The following is a 19300-nucleotide window of genomic DNA, read 5'->3' as shown; positions in this document are numbered from 1 at the left end:
TTAATTAGAAAAGAGAGCAAAAAAATTTTTACTTTATTAAAAATAAAATATATAAATATAAAAATAAAAGAAACCAAACATAACAGGATTACCTAGTGATGTAATTTCTGTATAGAAAGGGGTATGAGGGAACAATAAGAATTCTGAGTTTAGTCAAGGATCAGATAGAAGTGTGATAGTATCAGAATTCTTAATTATTTTCAGCCTTCAATTTTTGGGAACCTGGGTCAGAAGAGTCTTCTTATCTCTTTCCCTCTCTTTATTTCTTTTCTTTCTTTCCTAGTTTTAGGAATACATACTTTCATGCCATAAATGAAAGAAACACCTAACTGTTGTGACATCAAATATGTTAAATCATCTTCATAAACTTAATTTTAGGATTATCAAAATGCAATGTGTAAATCCTGTTAATAGAGGGGATACCAGCGTGCATGCAGCTCCAAGATTAGCCAGTTGAGATGGTGTGTCAGTAACAGAAAAATCATTTCTATTTTTCGAATGGCTTATGTAATTTTTCAACAGAAGAGTACAGGATTAGAAGGAACCCAAAGGGATGATATGGTCCAGCACCCTGACATCAATAAATGAGTGGTTATTCTTCCTGATATACTCTTTTCGTAAAATTGTTGCAAAAATGAAAACTGCTTGGCTTCTCTTTTTGCCATTCGATTATTTTAACCATCTGTGGGTCAAGGGGTTATTCTTAATTATTACTATGTTTAGCTTCTTTGTTGAAACAGAACAGTTATAGTTAGCATCTTTTAAATTAAATGTTTTTTGAGTACTAGTTCTTTAGTTTCTTGGTACCATATCCTTCAGCTTTCTCTCAAAAGATATTTTCATTCTTATCAATGCTTTTTCTATCATTCTGTGTACTTCTTTAAGTTTATTTTCATTTCTCTAAGAATTGTAAGGTGTACTGGAAGGATTAATTTAGTATTCTCATGCTTTTTATTTGCCTGTCTTCTCTTTGAGAGCAATACACTCCTTTATTTCTAAATACTCGGCATCCAAGCCCTTGTCTGGCATGTAGAATATGTTTAATAAATGCTTATTCAATGCGTCAGTGTATATTCTCATTCTTTTTACACATATTGATAGCATGCTAGTTTTCCTTTTTTTATCAGGTAAAGCAAAAAATAAAGGAAACTGAACCTTGAATTTGTTTAGTGATTTTCTCATGGTCACAGAACCACTACTATTTTGGTGTAGGGATCCGAGGATCTAAATGGAGACTACTTCTATGTTGTGCAGCATTTCCCCACCTTGTATTTCACAGCCAAACTTTTCGACGCTCAAGATGCAATTTCTGAAGTTTAACTGCATTTTCCCCCATGAATGTGTGTTTGTGTGTGTGTATATTTTCAAGCGTCCCATCCCTCACTTTTTGACACTGGAGCTGCTTTCTGCCTCCAATCTCTCCTCTCTGTTTCAGCCTCCATACTACAGCCAGAATCTGAGCTCTAAAATGCAAATATGATCATGTTACTTCCCTATTTAAAAACGCTTCCATGGTTCACTAGTGTCTGGCAGATTAAATTCAAATTCCTTGCTCTGCTAAACAAAGCACTCAAATATCTGGCCCCTTCTACTTCTACACTCTTATCACTCATCATAACCTCTCTTGTATTCACTTCGCTGTTGGTATCAAACTTCTCATATAGTTCCCTGCACAGGAGCCTGTTTATTGATCCTTCAGCCTGGAATTATTTCCCTTACCTGACTCAAAATTCTAGCGCCACCTTTGCTATGAAGTCTCTCTTGACCACACTCGCAGGTAGAGCTGATTGTTTCCACACCCATACAGGCCTGGGTCTTAACTCTGTATCATTGTGTTGCGCTTATTTACAAGTCTTACGTACGCTCCAGTCAGGTTTCTTTATACCCCTAGGTTCTCACTGCTTAGCACAAGCGATGCTCTTTTAAATGGTCAATGAATGAACGTAGTGGAAACAGCTGAAGAAGAGGGAGAAGAACTGGGGACGAAAGGAGAAGCTATGTGGGGAGAATACTAATTGTTCTGCACATGCAAATAATGAGTTGTGAGGGAGGTCAAAGGAAAGACCCCTGCCTTACGGGAACTGAGAGGCAAGGTCCGCATATCAGACAAACGAAGCAATGAGATTATCTGGGTGAAAATAGCTCGTGCACACAGCATCATAGAAACTTAGAGCCTGGGAGAGGCTGAAGAGGAAAGAGGCCTAGTCAAGTGCCTTTTAAGTGTTAGGCGGTTTTCGTGTGTCAGTTTAATCTTTACAACCACCCCACGATGAGGACAGTAGCTCCATTTTAGGGATGAAGAAACATGCTCACAGAATTTAGGTTGCCCAATGTCACAAACTACCATGTGAAAGAACCATAATTAGAATTTAGGTCAACTGCTTCCAGAGCCCTGAGGTTTTCGCTCCACCTCTCTCGGCGGTCCAGAGCCACTGGGCATCGAGTTACCTGCAGGTCGCCCGGCGCTGCCTCTAGTCGCGACGCGCACCACGTTCCGCGCACCCACATCGCCCCCGGCGTGCCCGCCCTGCGTCTCTCCCACGGCCAGTGCGCCGGCGCGTCCGGCCCTCCCGCCCGCGGGAGGGGCGGGGCCGCGTCTCTGTCGCTGACCTAGGGGCGCGCGGCCGCGGAGGCGGCGTCCTGGCTTCCGGGCGGGTTGTCAGCGAGTCCGGCGCCGCAGCTACGCTCGCCTAGGTGGTGGGCGGGGAGGGAAGGAAGGGAGCGGGCGCGAGGCTGCGGCGGCGGCGGCGGCAGCGGCAGCGGCGGCGAGGGAGGAACTTGTTGCGCTCGCGGCTGCGCGGTGCCGCTTTCTCCGCTCCAGTTCGCCCTGGCGGGCGCGGTGCTACCAGCAGCGGCGACGGAGACTGCAGAACGCAGCCGGGGCGATGCGGCGCTACCTGCGCATCGTGGTGCTGTGTCTGGCCTGCGGCTTCTGCTCGCTGCTTTACGCTTTCAGCCAGCTCGCCGTGTCCCTTGAGGAAGGAGCGGGCGGCGGTGGCGGGAAGCCGCAGGCCGCAGTGGCTTCCTGGCTAGCGGGCGGCGGACGCAGCACCCTGAGAGGCGCGGGCCCGGTGGCGCATCCCAGCGGGTCGGACAGGTACGGGCAGCTCCCGGTGTGGGGACGCGGAGAGCGCGGGGCGCAGGGCTCGGTCTGGCCCGGGCTACTCGCCGGTGGGTGCCGCGCTTCCCGCGTCTTTCCCGCGGTCTCTGATCCTCATTTCTCTCCTTCCCCTCCGGCAGGGGCTAAACCCGCGCTCCTACCGCCTGAGAGCGTCCCACACTTTTTGTGTTTGTCTTTTGACCTAGTCATGCGACCTGTAAAGCAGTTAGAAATTAATTTTCAACTTTTTAAAAAAGAGAGTTCGTTGAAAATAAGAGGTGTCCACAAAAGCCTTACTGCTTCCTGGGTAGTGAGAATTCTCTCTTGTTTTGCTGGAGTTCAAGTTGAGCTATTTAAACATCAGGCTGGCGCCCTAGTTCAGTGTTTCGGAAGTGTGTGTGTGTGTGTGTGTGTGTGTGTGTGTGTGTTTCTCTCATCCTAATTTTTCTGTGTTAAAGCTTACACTTTTTAGTATTAGCCACGGTAAAATTTGGAAATAGCAGTTGTGTGGGTTGTGAAAAAAAATTTTTTTGAAAACAATTTTTTCGGAAACAGAGCAAATTAAGAAAAATGAGCGATACTTGGCGTGCTCAAGTCTGCTATGGAGTGAGATTAGGTATCTTTCTTGACAAATCGGTATTTAAAAAGCGACATAATGACTTAGGTGGATTTGCACAAATCGCTGCTAGAGTTGGAATTAACATGAGGTTTAAATAGGAAAAAAATGTTTCTGTCGACGCATTATTAATGCTTGAAATCTGAGCGTTTACATTGTCTTGCAACATGGACACTTCCACCTTGTTTGTGGGCACCTCTCTGGGAGTGACCTGAAGTGCTCGCTACCAAGCTTTGGCAAATGCTGGTTTGATATAGAAAAGTATAGGGTTTGTAGGAAGGGGAAGCATGGGTCAGCTGTGGGCTGTTGTTTAACATCATTTTGAGTTGATGGTCATTCCCAGAATGAAAAGGGAACGTTTGGGAAGAGGAGCAGCGTGGAAAGCGGACTTATTATGTTTTTACCCTGCCATTTGGTTACAGTTACTGTAATTCCTAAATCAGGACTCTCAGTTATCTGTCGTAGGAGAAAGCAATCAGTGAAGACTTGAATGAGCTTCCTGAAAAACGACAGGTTGAAGCTAAACGGCTTATGGCCTAGTACGTTATTGTGAGGCATTTACAATTATGGAATAGGCATTATTTTTATATTGAGCAGAATTATAAGGAAGCAACATTTTAATTATTGAATGAAATTAGACTGATGTTAGCATTGAATTTTTAGTGCCTTCATCTTAGTTTATTTTGTAACAAAATTTTACAAATTGTGTTTGCTTGGCCAGCTAATTTTAATAAAATTATTTGAAATTTTGAAAATAAGAGCCTCACTTTTAATAAACATCCAATAGAGTCATTGCTGAAAGGTTAAGTTTTATGTGTCAGTACTGAGTCAACTAAAATGCTGTACTTTTTTAGGTCCTTTGAGTGGCATTACTCCTTATTTTAAATGAGGTGTACATCTAAGTTAAAACTAAAGGTGTATCTGTCTTTGTAAAAATGTGATGAACAACATGTCACCACATTTTCGCGCATAAGAAACCATTTGGGCAGAGGAACAACGTAAAAAAGTTGGATTGTCAAGTTTTAACCTATGGTTTGATTAAGGTCAGACAAGTTTCTAAGACCTCAGGGCTCCATTTTACATATCATCATTTATAACATCTTTATCGAAATCTCATAGAGCTAAATCAACTTTTGACAGGGCATGGCTGTAATCCTAGAATTTGGGGGGGGCTGAGTGGGGATGATTGATTTCTTGAGGCCAGGAGTTTGACACCAGCTTGGTCAACAACCCATCTCTACAATATGTATATATATATTTAGCTGAATGTGTTTCCCAGCACTTTGGGAGGCTGAGGTGGGAGGATCACTTGAGCCCAGGAGTGCAAGCCTACAGTGAGTATGATTGTGCCACTGTAATCCAGCCTGGGTGACAGAGCAAGATGCTGTCTCAAAAACAAAAACAAACAAAAAAACTCTTTTGGCCACCATGAGATATGGTATAGAAATCCCTAACCTCTCCATGTATAAATCATTTTGTCAAGATCCCAAAGCTGGTCATTATTGGAGGAGGATTAGAAACTGTATCCTTTGGATTGTTATATAAGAGCTCTTTCTGTAAAGAAAGATAATGGTCTAGTTTAGATAGTGGACTCAGTGGGCAGTGGGGCTGTGGGGGCAAGCCAGCAGCTTCCTCTTTTCAGTAGTACTTAGATATACTGCATTTTTGCCTTTTTTGATACCATCTTACCTGAAAGATTATGACTACTATTTCTCTCTTCTATTTTAAATGTGGGATCTAGGTTTGTACCAAGTGCCATTGGTCAGATCTTATAAAAACTATTCATAGTATAGAATTTCATGGCAACAAAATACTTAGAAGAGTCTTTCTAAGTCCTTGAAGTAAGAACTTTAAAATGAAAGGAACAATTTTTCAGTGAAATGTGTTATCCATTTGTGTATTCTGTTTGAAGCCATGATTTTAGTAATCAGAAAATACGTAGGTTTTGGAATCAGATAAACATGTGTTCTCAGTATTCTGGCTCTGGTTGCTGTGAAACTTTGGCTAAATTGTCTCACTTGCCTGTGTTTTAATTTCTCACCTGTAAAATGTAGGTAATACTTAACTTACATTTTTTTCAGCTTTATTAGGGTATAATTGATAAATAGAAATTGTAGATGTTTAAGGCTTACAGTTTGATAGTTTGACATACATATACATTAAGAAATGATCACCACAGTCAAGCTAGTTAACATCATTAATCACCTCACATAGGTTTTTTTTCCTTCTTTTTGTGATGAGAACACTTAAGATTTACTGTCTTAGCACGTTTTAGGTATACAATACAGGTCATTAACTTCAGTCACCAGGCCATACATAAGATTACCTTACTTAATTTGTAATATTAGTTGTCTTTGATGAAGAATAAATTGTCTCAAGCAAAACATGTGTATAGGGTTATACAGTTGTTGGAAGGAACAGAATTGGAGGAAAAACTGCAGATATCAGGGCAGCTCAAAGAGCCTTGAGGACTGGGAACTCTTCCACTAAAGACAAAACGTTTTTCGTGGGGTTTTTCTGTTCCTTGTGGGTTTAGTTCTGTAATCTCGAATACAAAATCATAGGAAAAGGCTCTCATTGGACTTGCTTGGATTGCATGCCCACTTGTGCACCCGTGTTACTTGGGATGGGGAGCTCTGATTGGTTGGCTCTGTGTCACTTGGGCATCTCTGTGGTAAACAGAATAACATGGTTGGTGTTGCAGAGGAGGGGTGCCTCAAAGGAGGAGGAATGCTGGATAAGGAGTGGCTCTTCTACAAGTAGAGACTGACTCTTTTAAGCTCTTCGGTGTGGACAGACTATTAAGTTCTTCAGTGTTCGACAGAGAACAGTAGTTATTACCGGGCATTAGTACTTCATACCACTGTGTTGCATTTTAGTTACTTTTTGCGTTTTAGTTACTCAGGGTGATCAAATTGTCATATTTCACTGATGAGTCCTGACATTGATTATCAAAATTTTACCTGTGGCTATACAGCAGTATTGGTAGTGGGGAGTCAAGAAATTACTAAACATTTCAGTGATACCATTTCTGGATCCATCATGCCCTTTGTGTATCTCATTGTCACACAGGGAGGTAGTTACATCACTTTTTTATTTTAAATCTGGTTAGGCCATAGAGTTGTGATTTCCACTGGATCCTGGGAACGCTAGTGTTATATACTGATAAAGAATAGGAAGTAAGGATTTTGTGGTCACAGACTTCAGCTTTGTCACTTACCGACTGTGTTGACCTTGAACTTGTTTTCATCATCAGAAGAGTATGGTATTGAATTGTTTATGAGAATTGAAATTAAATATTATTAAATAGCTGGCATAGAGTACTTAGTATGGTGCCTGACACAACAACATTTTAGCTAAAATTTTGGTAATTTAAATTAAAATTCCCCGCCCCCCTCAGTTTCTGACCTCTGGGAAAAATTCTAGTCCCTGGGCTCCAGTTAAGACCTGTTAAACCAAAATGCCTGCCATTGGGGTCCAGGAATTTATATTGTGATATGTGCTCCAGCTTGTTATAAAACCAAAAATTGAGAATAGTTTGGCCACTATTTTTGCACTACTGTTTTTAGTGAAGTTTCCCCCTTTTTTCTGCCGTTATGTTTGAAGAGAGTTGAGCCAGTGAACAGTAAAGAGAATTGAATTACTTACTAACTAATCTCTGCGTTGTTATTGCAAAAATATCTTAAATAAAACCAATACCCTGTACCTTGTATTTTAGGTCATTGAAGATCATAGTGGTATCTATGTTACATATTAGTGAAGTGTTATCTTTGTTTGTTTGAGCTGCTGTAACAAAATGCCATAGACTAGGGCACTTAGAAACTACAGAAATTTATTTCTTACAGTCCTGGAGACTAGAAATCCAAGTCAAGGAACTAGCAGATTTGGTTTCTGATGAGGACCCATTTCCTGGTTCATAGATGGCGCCTTCTCCCTGTGTTCTCACTTGGTAGAAGAGGCAAGGCAGGCCCCTTTAATAAGGCCCTTCGCTAATCCCATTCATGTAGGCTCTGCCCTCATGACCTAATCACCTACCAAAAGGCCCTGCCTCCTAACATCATGTTGGTAATTAGATTTCAACATACGAATTTTGAGGGGACACAAACATTCAGACCATAGCAAATGCTTAGTGCAAACCTGACATATAGTACTTAATACATACTAGTAATTAATTAAAATAATATCACTCTGTGCTTTTGGAAGGGAAACTTATTTGGCTGATGAAAAAATAGGTACTTTTGATTTAGAAATGTTATTTTTTATTTCTGAGGCAAGGTCTTACTCTGTCACTCAAGCTGGAGTACAGTGGCCTAGATCATGGCTCACAGCAGCCTGGACTTTTTGGGCCCAAGTGATCCTCCCACTTTAGCCTTCTGAGTAGCTGTGACTACAGGCATGCCAGCTACACCTAGCTAATTCTTTGTTCTTTGTTTTTTTAGACAGAGCCTTGCTCTGTCGCCCGGGCTGGATTGTGGTGGCACGATCTTGGCTCAGTGCAACCTCGGCCTCCTGGGTTTAAGAGATTCTCCCACCTCAGCCTCCTGAGTAGCTGGGATTACAGACGTGTGCCACCATCTATTTTTTTTTTTTTTTTTAAGTAGAGATGGGGTTTCACCATGTTGGCCAGTGTGGTCTTGAACTCCTCACCTCAAGTGATCTACCCACCTTGGCCTCCCAAAGTGCAGGTGTTAGCCACCATACCCTGCCTAGAAATCTTATTTTAAAGCAGTAAGGTAATTATCTATGTGCCATACCTATTAGAAGTACTCTGTCCTACGTATAAACTTAAATTCTGTTCGTAATATGTGTGTACCATATGAGGTTTACAATTTTTGTTTTCAGATTGGCTACTTTTTACTTTATCGTTTTTACCTATATCATGCATAGGAAAACTTTCTACCAGTTTTTCCCCCCCTTTCTTACATTTAAATCAATCCAGCTTTGTGGGGGAACTGAGGAGTAGAGGAGGTAGGTATATTGTGTGATGCTAACTTTTTCTTTGAAATGGTTAGATAATTGTTTCAGTGTCATTTGTAGATAAACAGTCCTTTTTCTACTTACTGTGGGTTAATGAAATTAGAAATTTAAGAAAAAGAAGTGAAGGTCTTACTTAGGGCTAGAAATTAAGTAATCTGGAAACAATTTTTTTTTTTTTTTTTTTTGAGACGGGATCTCACTCTGTCGCCCAGGCTGGAGTGCAGTGGCATGATCTAGCTCACTGCAGCCTCCGCCTCCTGGGTTCAAGCAATTCTCCTGCCTCAGCCTCCTGAGTAGCTGGGACTATAGGCATGTGCCACCACACCTGGCTAATTTTTTATTTTTACTAGAGACTGGGGTTTCATCATGTTGGTCAGGCTGGTCTCGAACCCTTGACCTCAGGTGATCCACCTGCCTTGGCCTCCCAAAGTACTGGGATTACAGGTGTGAGCCGCCACACCTGAGCTGGAAAGAAATTAGCTGAAAATTAAATAATAGTGATTTGACAGTATCATGGGAATGGCCTCCTTTAATGTGTCTGTAAGCATCTTTGCTTCTCTTGCACAGTCACAGGGTGGGTATACATGCTGTGAAGTTGCATTGTTGCCTTGCAGCAGCGTTTCATTCATACTGTCTCATTCTTATGCTGAATATGCCTAAATTTGTCACTGACTCTTTAAGTTTTGCATGGTTTTCACCGAAGCCTCTTGACTCTCATGGACATTTTGAAATGGTAATTACTTTTTCCAGTTTAATTTAAAAGTATAAGCAGGCACGGTAATCCTAGCAAGGAGGCCAAGGTGGGCGGATTTCTTGAACCCAGAAGTTTTACACCAGCCTGGGCAATATGACAAAACACTCTCAACAACAAAAATACAAAAAATTAATTGGGCATGGTGGCGTGCACCTGTGATCCCAGCTACTCCAGAGATTGAAATGGGAGGATGGCTTGAGCCCAGGAGGTTGAAGCTGTAATGAACTGTGTTTGCATCACTGCTTGCCAGCCTGGGTGACTTGTTTGTATGTATGTATACATAAAAAACCATCTGTAATTTGGTTTAAATAAACTTCTGTTTCAACAACTGTTATTGTGGTGAGCGTTGTTTTATCACATGTAAATACATGTAACCACCCCCACAATCAGGATACAGAATTGTTTCATCACCACAAAGATACCTTTTTCTACCCCTTGGTCAGTTGTAGACAAACTACTTAGAGCTAGATGCTTTATGCCTTAAAATTTGAGATGAGCCATAGTAACATTTTATTTCAGTTTGATCCACAGTGAAAAAGTTCCTTTTTAGGACTTCAGTGCTTTTGAATGTCAATATGCGTATAGTGAAGATATACCCACTTAGCTCATATTAACACTTTGCCCCATTAAAATTATTGAATAGAGTTACCTCTTTGATTGTTGAATGTTTAGTATTCTGCTTTCAACATCTTTAAGCAACTAATAACCAGAACCTGGATAACTACCTTTACTTTTCCAATATTTTCTAACTTTACTTTTTCTTTTTGGCCCAAACGTACAAGTACTGTCTTTAGATGAGTTGCTTTTGCTGATTTATGTTATTGCTTCTAATAAGTTACTGATAGATCATAAGTTCTCAGTGTGAGTTTCTACTCTTTATCTAAATCTCCAACATCAGTTTTTCAGAGTGGTAGAATGGGTATTTGGGAGCTAACTATAAATAAATAAATTAAACTATAAATAAATTACTTCACAGCAATACCTGTGTTTTATGATTTTTTTTTAATGGCATGCAGCATATGTATTCGCTAGTGCATATGTTTTTATATGTCCAGTAAAGAACATCATATTTCCTATACACTTTGTGTTTTTTGACATTGAATTATGATCTAGAAACTTAACTTAAAACTTGATTTTTCCCATCCAATTTTGACTGCCTTAGACCTTTGTGAAGTAATCATTCTTCACACTCCCCCCCACCAAAGAAACATTGTATCCATTAGCAGTAACTGCCCCCCTTGCACTCCTCAGTCCCCCAGTCCTAAGCAACCATGAATCTACTTTCTGTCTCCAGAGGTTTGTCTGTTCAGGACATTTTACATAAGGGAATCACACAGTATGTGCCCTTTTGAGGCTGGCATTTTTCTTGGCATAATGTTTCAAGGTTTATCCACTGTAGCATTGTATCACTGTATTTCATTCCTTTTATGGACAAATAATAGTCCATTGTACGGATATACCACACACTGCTCGTTATTTGATGAACATTTGAGTTGTTTCATGTTTTTTGGCTATTCTGAATAATGCCGCTATGAACATTCATGCACAGTTTTTCTGTGAACATTTTTTCAGTCCTGACTATATACTGAGGGATTTAATTGGTGAGTCATGGTTGCACACAACTCTGAATATACTAAAAACCATACACTTTAAAAGGGAATTATGCTTGCATTATTCTGCTTTGCTTTGTAACAGCCCCACACATCTCAGCAGTTTATAATAGCAGGCATTTATTTCTTGCACACATTGCATGTCTGTGGCCATGACTTTGCTTGATATATCTTCTCATCCTGGGATCCAGGCTGAAGGCACAGTCCATACATTGGATATCCCTAGTCTCATGGTAGTGGATGAGCAAGAAGGCAGATTGAACATCACAGTCCCATTTGAAGCTTCTGCTTCGTTGCCACAGTGTCCCGTCTTTGCACATTACTTTGGCCACAGCAAGTCACTTGAATAAGATCAAAGTCAATAAATGATGCAGGGATATATGCTTCCCCTTTCAGAGGCAGGCAAGGCACATGGTAAGGAACAGGGTTGTGTAATCCCTTTGCAGTTAAATGTGGGGAGTGAATAACTGGACAGTTACAGAGTGTACTACACAAATAGAGATTGCCAGTTAAGGAGAAAGAAAGACTAATTGTTGCAAGAAGATCTTTAAGGACCCCTAAGAAAAAGATGGGCAACAAGGGGATGCATGTAGAGTTGGTAGTAGGCATGAGACTAGCTAAGGGGAAGACAGTTAATTTATATTTCTACTAATCAGCATAGTCATATCATTAACTGTTCTTCAGTATTCATCTGAGAATGTAAATAAACAGCTCAGTTTCAACTGAGGATTGTACTGAAAAGGTACAGTGAAAGAAGGAGGTAGAAGTAGGTATAGGAACATGAATGGATGAACCATATGATATAGTCTGAGTAGCCGGGGAACGAGTAGAGGAGGGAGCTTAGGAAGCATGTGATTGGAGGTCTGAGTGATTTCCACACATGTAATGGGATATAAAGAATTAATAAGCCTGGGCAACAAAGCAATACTTGGTCTCTGCAAATTTTCAAAAATTAGCCAGATGTGGTGGCACATATTTATAGTCCTAGATACTTGGGAACTGAGGCAGAAGGATGGCTTGAGCCCAGGAGATTGAGGCTGTAGTGAGCTGTGTTTGTGCCACTGAACACCGTGGGTGATAGAGCAAGACCCTGTCAGGAAAAAAGAACCATAATTATTAGATCAGAAACTAGTCTGAGATGAGGTATTGGAGATTAAGGATTGCAGTTTCCGGTGATGACAAGGTCCAGGATTTGCCATTTTTTTCTTTTTCTTTTCTCTCTCTCTTTTTTTTTTTTCTCAGACAGGTTCTCCCTCTGTCACCCAGACCTGATGTGCATTGGCGTGATCACAGTTCACTGCAGCCTCAAACTACTGGGCTCAAACTATCCTCCCATCTTAGCCTCCCAAGTAGCTGGGACTATAGGCGCACACCACCATGACAAGCTAATTTTTTTTGTATTCTGTGTAGAAATGGGGTTTTGCTATGTTGCCCAGGTTGGTCTTGAACTCCTGGGCTCAAATGATCCACCCACCTCGGCCTCCTAAAGTACTGGGATTACAGGTGTAAGCCACTGTGCCCAGCCAGGATTTGCCATTTTTAACTGAAGGGAAGAGGAGGTAAAAGTTACTGGAACTGAAGACTTGTGTAACCTGGGTGTTAGGTAGGTCTTCCACATGGGAATATCTGAGATGACATTCTGTTATTCCCCACTAGACAGTGTGATCCATGTCCATTTTACTCACCATCACATTATTGTGTTGCCCGTGTTTGACCTGTGTAGGTAGTTATTCATTAGATCCTTTATTGATTTACCAAATGAATGGTTAGAGGAAAGTAGGATTTGGTACTGAGACGAGGGCTGTGAACGAGATGCTAGTTTTCTGTGATTCGGGGAGGAACCAGCAGGTTGATAGATCAGAATGGTGTGGCATTGTGGCCCTTTTACATGGCTAGCAGTTGATGCTGGCTTTTCACTAGGATCTCAGTGGAGGCTGTTGATCTTCATTCTCTCAAGTGACTTCCCCATGTACCTTGGGCTTCTTATAATGTGAAGACAGGTTCAAAGAGAGTTCCAAGAAATAAGATGTAGAAGTCTTAAGGCAAGGGCCTCGAAATTGGCATAGTATATATTATACCTGTACTGAATAGCATATATTCAGTATTCTATATGTCAAAGCAATCACAGAGCCCATGTAGATTCTGGATAAGTGGAGTTAGATCCTACCTTTTTTTTTGAGACAAAGTCTCACTCTGTCACCCAGGCTGGAGTGCAGTGGCACTATCTTGGCTCACTGTACCCTCTGTCTCTTCGATTCAAGGGATTCTCCTGCCTCAGCCTCCTGAGTAGCTGGGACTACAGGTGCATGCCACCATGCCTAGCTAGTTTTTTTTTGTATTTTTAGTAGAGACCAGGTTTCACTGTGTTAGCCAGGATGGTCTTGATCTCTTGACCTCATGATCCACCTGCCTCGGCCTCCCAAAGTGCTGAGATTACAAGTATGAGCCACTGCACCTGGCTGGCAGATCCTACTTCTTAATACAAGTGTCAGAATGTGTGATCATCCTTAAGCCACCATACTTGGCACCTAGTTTGATACTAGCAAAAGTGCAGGGTTCTTGGTGTGGCTCAAAGCTTCACAGAATTTAAACTCATTACTAAGTTGTTCTAAATGTTGGTCTTGTTGAATTTAATTCTCATGTCTGTGGCTTCTCCATCTTGCATCAACTTAAAAAAAAAATTGCCCCCAAATACAGTTTAATTGTAATACTGCAAGACAGTCTCTTGAGTTAGAAGCTCCCTGGTGCATATTTCCTGAGGACAGAGTTTGAAGTGCTTTCTCTAGCTCACATGGGCATTTACTTGAGACTAATGAAGATGAAGTAGTTTCAGCAACTTCTGCATGTTGGCAACATGCACATTAACTTTTCTAGTCATATATTTGTAGGAAGATATGAAAATGTTAATAGTGGCGGGTGATTTATTTCTTACGCTTTAAAAATTTTCTAAATGGTACTTAATAGCATGTATTAATTGAAGTATTCGTAGAAACACAAATTTTCAAAATTTAATTCTTTTCAAGTTGTAATAAATAAACAGGATTATCATAAGAGAAGTTGTTATCAGTACTTTGATAAAAAATTTTGAGTTGACTCTTGATATCCCTTGATATACAGTGCTTCTCATTCAGGTCTGATTTTAAGACTCATCTAAGGATATTGGTGAAAAGTTCAGCTTCCTAGGCCACTTCGCTGGGGAGTCTTGATTAACTGGGCGTGGGATAAGAGCCTATATCTATATTTTTAACAAGTGACCTGAGGACCAGGCAAGTTTGGAAAACAACACGTAACTGATTTGTAATTTAAAGTGCAAGTTGAGTCTGCAAATGGTATTGTTAAATATATATAATTTTAATAATTTTATAGAAAATTGAATTTGTCTTTGAGATATCCATTTCCATTTCTTCACTATTGTAGAGTTTGACAGGACATATGTAGTTACCTGATTAGTTATTTTTCTTCATAGAACAAAAGTATGCATTAGGTGTTGATTGTAAATAAATTGTGGATTTGTTGAAATAAAGCTGTGATAATGTCTGTCTGAAAGACAAAGATCATATCTACCTTAAAACGTTTCTTGTGAGTCTAAATAGGTGTGAAACTTCTTGAATCTGAAAAGAACTCGAAGTTAGTTGTTATTACCATCACTGAGTCTGACTGTGTGGTATGAAGTCAAAGACTTAAAAAATACATACCCATGCCTGAGAGCGTATAAACACAGATTTTCTAATCAAGTCATAAGTTTTATTGATATGTACACATTTTCTTCTCTTTCTGGTTTATGAGCCTTTTAAATGAAGGTATGTAGTCTTTTGTGCTATGCTAGAAAATGGTGTCTCTTTAGGGGAAAACAAAGTTACAATATAACTTATTTCTATTGATTAAGAAATTCCAACCTTGTTCTTTATGCTCTAGTAGGCAGAATTACTTAGGCAGCATTTTAAAAACCACCAGTGCCAGACCCTGTTCCTAGAGATTCTGATTTAACAGGTCTTGTGTGACACCCTCTACCAGGGCTGAGAACCCCTGCCTTAGACTGTTGCCATTTGTGAGACATGTGATCAGATTTTTGCAAATCATAAATTTTATAGCCCATTTGATATAACCACAGTAACTCATAATTGAATTCATAGTGAGGGAACACAAAGCTGCATAGTGATGAGATAATGAAGTGGCCTGGTTTGGTGACTCACCCTGACTTCATACATACTTTAGTACCCAGTGAGTTTTAAACTATTCTTTTGAACAGAAATCATCATGAACAACAATTTTTTTATAATATAAGGTGTTTTCTTTTTTCCTTTTTGGCTCCAACATGCAATCTAAGAAGAAAGACCAGACTTGATCCTCTCTTGTGGCTTGTGTAGTATGGAACTGAGATAATGTAGATAATGATACTAGGCTGTGAATATCAGCATGATTTCCATTTTTTTTTTTGGGGGGGTGGGGCTTACATTTGTTTCTTTTTGTTTTGTTTGAGATAGCTTCTCGTGCTCTGTCATCCAGGCTGGAGTGCAGTAGCATAATCACAGCTTATTGCAACATCAAACTCTTGGGCTCATGCAGTCCTCCCACCTCAGCCTTCTAAGTAGCTGGGAGTTACAGGTACATGCCACCATGTCCAGCTAATTTTTTATTTTTAGAGACGGGGTGTTTTTACGTTGACCAGGCTAGTCTTGAACTCCTAACCTCAAGCAGTCCACCTACCTCAGCCTTCCAAAGTGCTGAGGTTACAGATGTGATCCACCGTGCTCATCTTTGTATGTATGTAATATGTGCATATGTATGTATATATACACACACACAGCAATAGGTTTGCTGGATCATATGGTAGTTCTATTTTTAGTTTTTTGAGGAATTTCTGTGTTGTTTTTTATAGTGGCTATAGTAATTTATGTTCCAACCAGCAGTGTATTAGTGTTTCCTTTTCTCTTCATATCTTTGTCAGCATTTGTTGTTTTTTGTCTTTTTGACAATAACTATTTTAACTGGGTGAGATGGTATCTCATTGTGTTTTTAATGTACATTTCTCTGATGATTAGTGATGTTGACCATTTTCATATACCTCTTGGCCATTACAATATCTTAATTTTTAGTTGAAAACACCATACAAGTAGTTTGGGTTGAGGATTAATTTAAAAGCATTAAAAACCTTCTTTTCCCTTTCTGCCAGCATTTGTGGCATTTTTATTGTGTTTGAGGATAAGCAAATGTTTTGTTTGTCCCAAAGGGATTTTGTTCTAGGGGTATAGCATATGAAGAAAATTTTAGAAGATGTATTTGCCTGTGTTATCTGAGGAGAGGATTTTAATATATCAGGAGGATTCAGACTGGAAAACTGTTTCCCAATCTATAGTATAGTCTACCTCTAAGGTTTTAAAGTTCTGTTTAAAATAATGGTGCCCTAAGTAAGGGAGAAATCAGTTTTCCAAAGTCTTTATCATAGCAATTTGGATTTGCAATTTTATTTGCTCTAAAATAGAACACTTACTGTGTTACTGAGTAAATTCCTTGTTAGCAAACCAAAATACTCACATTTCAAAATACTCTTATTTCTGTCTTACTCTGTTAGGTGTAAAGATTTCTCTCTGTGTTACTGGAATCCCTATTGGATGCTGCCCTCTGATGTTTGTGGAATGAACTGCTTTTGGGAAGCGGCTTTTAGGTAGGCTCTTAATATTTAACTGGAAGATCAGTGTAGGTAAGGCTAGATAGTTGATAATAAAACTTTTGACTGTGATAGGATGTAAAAATGTTTCTTATGATATTATACAAATAATTTATTTTCTGATTGGGTTTTTTATTTTTCCCATTTTGTAGTGTTACCACTGTTTTTTAGTACATATTGTGTATAAATGCTTTAAATTTTCTTAGATGTTATTAAGATAAATCACAGTTCTTAAGAGAATTTATGATCTAACTTTTGGTAACAGTTGATAAAGTGATAAACTGGGATAAAAATAGGCTTCTACTAATGTTTACAGATATGCACGCGTGGACACGCACACACACACACACACACACACATTTATCTAAATTAAAACTGAGGTACTGTAGTGGATGGGGACAACTGGAGAAGGATTATATTAGTTATTAGTAGAGAGGTTGAATATTGGGGAATGGGAGGACAAACATAAGTATTTGATGGAGGAACAAATGATAAGACATTGTTTATTGACCTTTTAAGTTACTGACTAGTTGGCTTTATTCACTTCTCTGGATAATGAAGGTATTGGGTTGCCTGACCTCTTAGATCTCTTCCTGCACTAATCTTCAATGAAAGAAAAAAGTATTGATAAGAACAGGTTAAGGCAGTGTCTCTTAGACTATCTACCTGAGATAGTGGCAGAGGAGAGTGGGGCAAAGGTTTGAAATGCTCTTCCCAAGAGTAAAATTTCTTTGAAGAGTATGTATTTTTACTGCATCTTTATGATTCATTTATTCTGGACTGGGTATGGTGGCTCGCCCCTGTAATCTCAGCATTTTGGGAGGCTGAGGCAGGAGGATTGCTTGAGGCCAGGAGTTTAAGATCAGCCTAGGCAACAAAAGCAAGACCCTGTCTCTACAAAAAAAATTTTTTTTTTAAATTAGCCAGACATGGTGGCATACACTGGCTAAGGTGGGAGGTTTGGTTGAGCCTGGCAGGTCAAGGTTGCAGTGAGCTGTGATCATGCTACTGCACTTCAGCCCAGAGTGAGACCCTGTCTCAAAAAAACAAATATTAATTCTACTCATTATATTTGCCACACGCTGTGCTAGGTGCTAAGCACCAGACTCTTGGGTCAGGTTAATGTGGGTCAGGTTAATGTGGCTCCATCCTTCTGGATGGAAGCTTGCATTCTAATAGGAGTTTCACACTAGTAAACCCAAAATTACAATAGAGTGTGATAAGTTGTTGCTATGATGAGTCATCTTAAGGCATCAGGGAAGACTTCTTGGAGGGAGTGACTAGATGATGAACTGGAAATTAGCTAGGTTCAAGGACAGGAAGTCAAGTGTTCTAGATAGGAAGAACTTCATTTTAAAAAATTCCTAATTAAATTTATTTTTAATTGACAATAATTGTATGTATGGGGCATAAAGTGATGTTTTGATATTTGTATACATTATGGAATGATTGATTATATCAAGTACATTAACATATTTATCATCTTACATATTTATCTTTTTTTTGTAATGGGCATGTTTAAAACCTATTCTCTTAGTAATGTTGAAATAAACATAATTATCTGTAGTCACCTTGCTGTACAGTAGATCTTGAGAACTTATTCCTCCTATCTGACTGGAAGTTTGTATTCTTAGGTCAACATCTTTCCATCACATACTTGCTCCCACCTCTTCACTTCCAGCACCTGGTAACTACCATTCTATTCTCTGTAAGAACTGCATTTTAAATATCTATTAATTGTACATATTTGTAAATTCTTGCATTCTCAGTACAGTATGCATCCCATGAAGAACTGGCAGGGAATAGGTTGAAATCAGATAGTTTAGTTATATCCATTGCTGTGGAAGAGATTGGGTGATTGAAATTTTAATATGAGCCAAATAATAATATTTCAACTTTTGAAAGTTAACTTTTAAAGAGAATCTAACCTTTCAGTTTGATTGTAATTTTGGATAATTGGAGCTTTGTATGTTTTCATTCTTGTGAATATTTGCAAATGATTATAGTATTGACAGGAACCACTTTGCCTTGCCACATAATTCTACTAACTCAAAGCTGGGTAAACTTGAAAGCTTCAACATACTCTAATTTATGCAACCCAGACCCTTTTGTAAATTACAGTGTGAGTGATAATAATCTTCCCTCCTTATTGACTGCAGGAGTATCCCAGGGAAGTTTACCTAGTTGGAATCCTGGATGCTCTGCTTACCATTCCTTTTGTGTTGGCTCCTCCAACTCATTTTCCTAATGCTTCCAAGTATTCCCTAAAATAAATTATATGTGGATGGATACGTAATGTTATAAGCCTTGTGCCTGTAACTCTCCTAAATTTGAGATTTCAGAAGTTATATGCTTTTCCTCTGTTATACTTTCTACCTGTAATATTGCATCCATTATATCATGCTATTTACATTTAAAAAGCATACATTTTATGTTGTATAATTATGTAAAAATCTCTCAACCTTACTTACTTAGAACTAAGGATCCCTTACATTTAATCACTCTATTTCAAATACACGTACACACCCAAATGCCATAAAACTGCCAAATTATTCTTGCCCTCCATTTCAGTATC

The 19300-nt window shown here is 39.4% G+C and overlaps 1 protein-coding gene across 4 annotated transcripts in view; it reads left to right on the top strand.

Moving 5' to 3' along the window:
* Positions 1 to 2631: 2631 nt before the first annotated feature.
* Positions 2632 to 19300, top strand: part of GXYLT1 (glucoside xylosyltransferase 1) — a 55669-nt gene continuing 39000 nt past the window's right edge. For 3 of the 4 annotated variants that reach the window (XR_004259966.1, XR_004259967.1, XM_032248464.1), the window contains exons 1-2: positions 2632 to 3097; positions 16630 to 16722. Coding sequence is in view for 2 of the 4 variants with exons in the window: in XM_032248464.1 (XP_032104355.1) it covers positions 2886 to 3097; positions 16630 to 16722 (305 nt within the window). In the remaining 2 variants the exon portion in view is untranslated. The remainder of the gene's footprint in view (positions 3098 to 16629; positions 16723 to 19300) is intronic. The other variant, XM_032248465.1, reaches the window with a different exon arrangement.

The sequence above is a fragment of the Sapajus apella genome, unplaced genomic scaffold (genome assembly GCF_009761245.1).
Source record: "Sapajus apella isolate SASKATOON/1434 unplaced genomic scaffold, GSC_monkey_1.0 scaffold66, whole genome shotgun sequence".
NCBI lineage: Eukaryota > Metazoa > Chordata > Mammalia > Primates > Cebidae > Sapajus > Sapajus apella.
The sequence above is the reverse complement of the archived record's forward strand: the minus strand, read 5'-3'. Positions and strand labels throughout refer to the sequence as shown.